General features: G+C 40.2%; 1 protein-coding gene across 3 annotated transcripts in view; it reads left to right on the top strand.

Moving 5' to 3' along the window:
- LOC119272462 overlaps positions 1-3663 on the top strand; it is a 4457-nt gene extending 794 nt beyond the window's left edge. For 2 of the 3 annotated variants that reach the window (XM_037553955.1, XM_037553950.1), the window contains exons 2-7: positions 439-489; positions 973-1147; positions 1364-1530; positions 2013-2328; positions 2929-3095; positions 3206-3663. In XM_037553955.1, the coding sequence (XP_037409852.1) occupies positions 468-489; positions 973-1147; positions 1364-1530; positions 2013-2328; positions 2929-3095; positions 3206-3342 (984 nt within the window). In that variant the 5' untranslated portion in view covers positions 439-467 and the 3' untranslated portion in view covers positions 3343-3663. Of the gene's footprint in view, positions 1-72; positions 206-438; positions 490-972; positions 1148-1363; positions 1531-2012; positions 2329-2928; positions 3096-3205 lie in introns of those variants that run through there. The other variant, XM_037553960.1, reaches the window with a different exon arrangement.
- Positions 3664-4331: the final 668 nt, after the last annotated feature.

Raw genomic sequence — 4331 nt, 5'->3', positions numbered from 1 at the left:
ATCCAGTCTCTTTACCGCGGATTATCGCATCCTACTCTTCTTCACTTTTTCTTCTCGACTTGAGGGTTTTTCAGACTTGCAGTTTTTCCTTTTCTTTTCACGAAACAGGGATTCAAGGTTTCGCGCTGCAAGTTCTTGGCTTCTTTCGTAATCAATCGAGGGCTAAAGCCTAAAGCGCGTAGATTTTTAATCGACCCGCTCGTGTGTAGGGATTTCTGCTTCTTGTTCTCTCCTTTATTTTTCTCGCCGGCAATAATTTTCACTTGCCGTGGTAGTTATTTTGGCCAAGATTGGCTCTACCTTTGAAGATTCTGTATGCTCTTAACCCTGCACTATGGCGTGATAATATTATTTGTCTGCCGTGGTAATTAGTACAGTACTATTTGCATGATCTGCTACCTTTCTCTGAGATGTGGTATGATTTAATCTTACTTGCAGAGGAGGAGAGAAGAGGAAGGGGCAGATCTATGGGCAACTGCAAGAGTTCATGTATGTTTCTCTGGTCAATCGTGATGTTTGGTATTGGACTGTATGTTTTATAAACTAAAACTTAGATGCAATTGGCAGCATTAATTCCTTGGCAAAAGTCAAGGTAAGAATATGAAATCCTAGCTCTGAATTGAACAAGTACTTGCCATCACCATCATGTTGATAAATTAGCAAGATTGCTAACTAGTTGGTCTTGATATCTTGTTGATATATCAGACTAATGATATATAAGAAACTACAAGTATCTTCTGCCTTGTTCTACCCTTGCTTGGTTACATGAATAACATATCACAAATAGTTGCATTCAAGAGTTTGATTCGTATAATCAGAAGATAAAGAACTTATATGTTGTTGGCCATTCTTGTGGTGGCCGATATTGTAGCCTGTTTATTGGAACTGCGACATGCACATGAATTTTTCCATTGCATGTTCTCTCTTTCTTTGTTTTGTAATTTTGAGTTATTGCACTTGTGCAAACATCAGCTCGTGCACTCCTAGGAAAGGCCCATGTTGTTCCGGATCCAGAATGGAGGATTCGGGACTTCGGAAAGACCCATGTTCCAGATTTCGAATGGAGGATTGATGACTTCTCATCACTGCTTAAGACTGGATCTAAGAGAGCAACATCTGGCCCTTTTCACTGCTCTGGTTATAACTGGTATGTACCATAATTGCAAAAGAAACTCTGCAGAGTTTATGTATTAGATGTAAATACCATATGGTTTGTTTCTAATACACATTATATGTCTCATAAACAAATAGTCAGATGCTAACGCTTGATACGGTGCATGAAGTGAAGAAATTAGACTTCACTCCTACTTCAGTTATGAATTCTAGACTGACTTGGGTTTCTTCCCATGATTTCATTTTCCAGGGACCTGCAAGTGAGTCTAATGCATAAAGAAGCTGGTTCTGTAACTCCATATGTTGCCCTTCGTCTTGCGTCATCCACACTAAGCTTGGTGCCAGCTCACACAGTGCATGCGGTGTTTGAGTTGTCAATATGCAACCATTCAAAAGGAATGTACTATGGATGCAAAGGTAGTCTTATGGATTTATTTTTTCAAGCACATCCATCCTATTACAGCTAGGAGTCCATAGTCTGCGTGTCATAAGTTTGAGATATAAATACCATGGTTTCATCATTACGATCAAATATTACTTTTGCCATGAAGTCGTTTTGTAATTATTCTTTTTTTTTTGCCGTTAAGTTTGTCTGATTCGGACTACATACACATGTTCTCTTTAAATTTGATCAACATTATTTGGATGTAGTTCACTATCTTGGTATCTTCTCTGGCTTTCTGAACTGGGGTGATGGTTGGTTATATAGATAATACTCCCTCTGTAAAGAAATATAAGAACGTTTAGAACTACTTTATTGATCTAAACGCTCTTATATTTCTTTACGGAGGGAGTATATACCTGTTTTTAGTGGGGGGTGGCTATATATAATTTGGTATATTTGCACCTTATGTACAAGTTATTTGTTCTCTAATCTTCTAACCTTTATCTAAACACAGCTAGCTACAACTTTGATTTCAAGAATTTCTACTCGAAGGAGCATTGCTTGATTCCTCTTAAGAAGCTGCTGAAATCATCTGCTTTTCTAGTTGATGATGGTTGTGTCTTTGCTGTGGAGATATTAAAAATTGATGTCTGCTCTCCTGAAAAGAAGGCTGTTGTGGTTCAGAAGAAGGCTACCACAGTTCAGAACCTCTTTGTCCAGGAGAAGGGGTTCGTCAAAGGGACATACACCTGGAACATGAACAATTTCCTTGAACTGGACTTGGATCACTGTGTCCGTTCTCCTACATTTGAAGTTGGCGGGCATAAATGGTATGCACCTATTACCAACTAGACAGTTACATCACAAGTAATTTATATAAATGGTATGCATGTGCTATCCAACATTTTAGCTTAAACGTATCCTTTAGCTTACCAGTCCTCCAGATATTCCAACTGGATATTTTAGCTTGATCTCTAAGCATGCAATACAGATATTTACAGATATGTGGTAGCACATTCCAATTTCAATAGCATAGGGGTTTTGTAATCACGGTGTGCCAAAATTCAGGAACAAATTTGAAACAATGTAGTACTAAAATCTATGTTGGCGTAAAATGTCATGGTCATATGTTATGTTGTTTAGGATATATTTTTCACAGAAATTTCATTCTGACATATATATTTGGTATGGTCCTAGTATGTGTCACATATCATCAGTTATTTTCTCAGATTCTTTTTGCGGAACATTGTATTATCTTGTACCGTAGTCATGGTTTGCTTAAATTTTTTGTACAAGTGTAATGCCATGAAGTTGTGTCCAGAGTTGATGGCTGGCTACACCCAAGCTCAGCCACAACTTTCTGATTTCAATAACTAACCACATTCTGTAAATAAAATGTTGCCGGGTACCTAATTATATTTTTGCAACAGGTGCATCAGCATGTACCCGCGTGGTGACTTGTACAGCACTGATTGCCTCAGCTTGTACTTATCCCTGGATGCCTCGAATGAGCTCCATCTCGAGTCCAAGAAGGTGGCTGTAATGACTCTGTCCATCCTGAACCAAAAGAATGGGAAACACTTGACTAAAACTTCAGGTTCAACTCTCCTTAGCAAGTACCAGTGCTACTGATATGTGTGATTCAAGCAGCTAGTTTTTGTAACCTCATGATGATTACAGTTGATCTTACTTTTGTGGTGATCACAGGTCTCTTCATATGTGATGGCGGATGGGGTTGGCCTAACTTTCTTGCTCTCAAGAAACTCAAGAAAGGCTATGTTGTAGGGTCGAGCTGCATTGTGAAGGCAGATCTCACTATCGTTGGTTTATCCAATGATGGCTAGATCTTTACCTCATGCCGATGGAGATAAAGCCCTTTCATCCTCCTAGCAAGACTTATATATGAGATAATGTTGTGGTAGCAGCACTAAAAACTTGTGGGGTGATTAGTAGTAATGAGCTGGATTTGAGAAGTGAGATGACTTCACGCATATATTTCTAGGTATTATATATCAAGCAGAAATATGTTATTGGAAGTACTTGAGTTTGCATGGATGATGCAACTATGTCGGTCAGCTTGTCTCGCTACATGGATGTTTGATTCAGCTGAACCATGTTATCTCTCGCTTGGTTTTTGTGCACCATGGATGTCCCCAGTTGATGAATCTTATGGTTCCATGTAAAGCACTTTGCTTCTATTTATTTTGAGAAGGAAAACGGCTCTTCCCTTGTCCACCGTCCATTTATTTTGATCCCATGGTCCAGGTTTTAGAACTCCTAGTCCCGGAAATAAACAACTATCTTGCAAGTGCTTCATGTACAATTGCAACGATGAGCAGGTGACTAACCTAATACTCCCTCCGTTTCTAAATATTTGTCTTTCTAGATATTTTAACAAGTGACTACATACGGAGCAAAATGAGTGGATCTACACTCTAAAATATGTCTACGTACATCCGTATATAGTAGCCATTTGAAATGTCTAGAAAGACAAATATTTAGGAACAGAGGGAGTATTTATTATACTTTTATAAAGAATGTTGGAGTACCCATCTCTGGGGAGCCTCTGCGTGTGAAAATGTCCTCCGCGCTGTTTGTTGCACGTTGGCCACCCGCGGCTGGCTCCCTGGGGCGCTCCGGGCCATCGATCTAGGCGGCCGCCTCGCACCCGGACTGCTTGCCTCTGGGTCCATGACGAGGGGGTGCGGGCGCGGTTGGATCCATCGTGATGTGGTGTTTTTGGTCACACCAGTTTGTGCCCTCTTGTTGGTTGTCCTGCGCGTGATGGGCCGACCGAATCTGCCTGTCTGTCGTGTTGACCACCCGCGGCTAG

The sequence above is a fragment of the Triticum dicoccoides genome, chromosome 1A, assembly GCF_002162155.2.
Source record: "Triticum dicoccoides isolate Atlit2015 ecotype Zavitan chromosome 1A, WEW_v2.0, whole genome shotgun sequence".
NCBI lineage: Eukaryota > Viridiplantae > Streptophyta > Magnoliopsida > Poales > Poaceae > Triticum > Triticum dicoccoides.
This window is presented reverse-complemented; position numbering and strand designations above follow the sequence as displayed.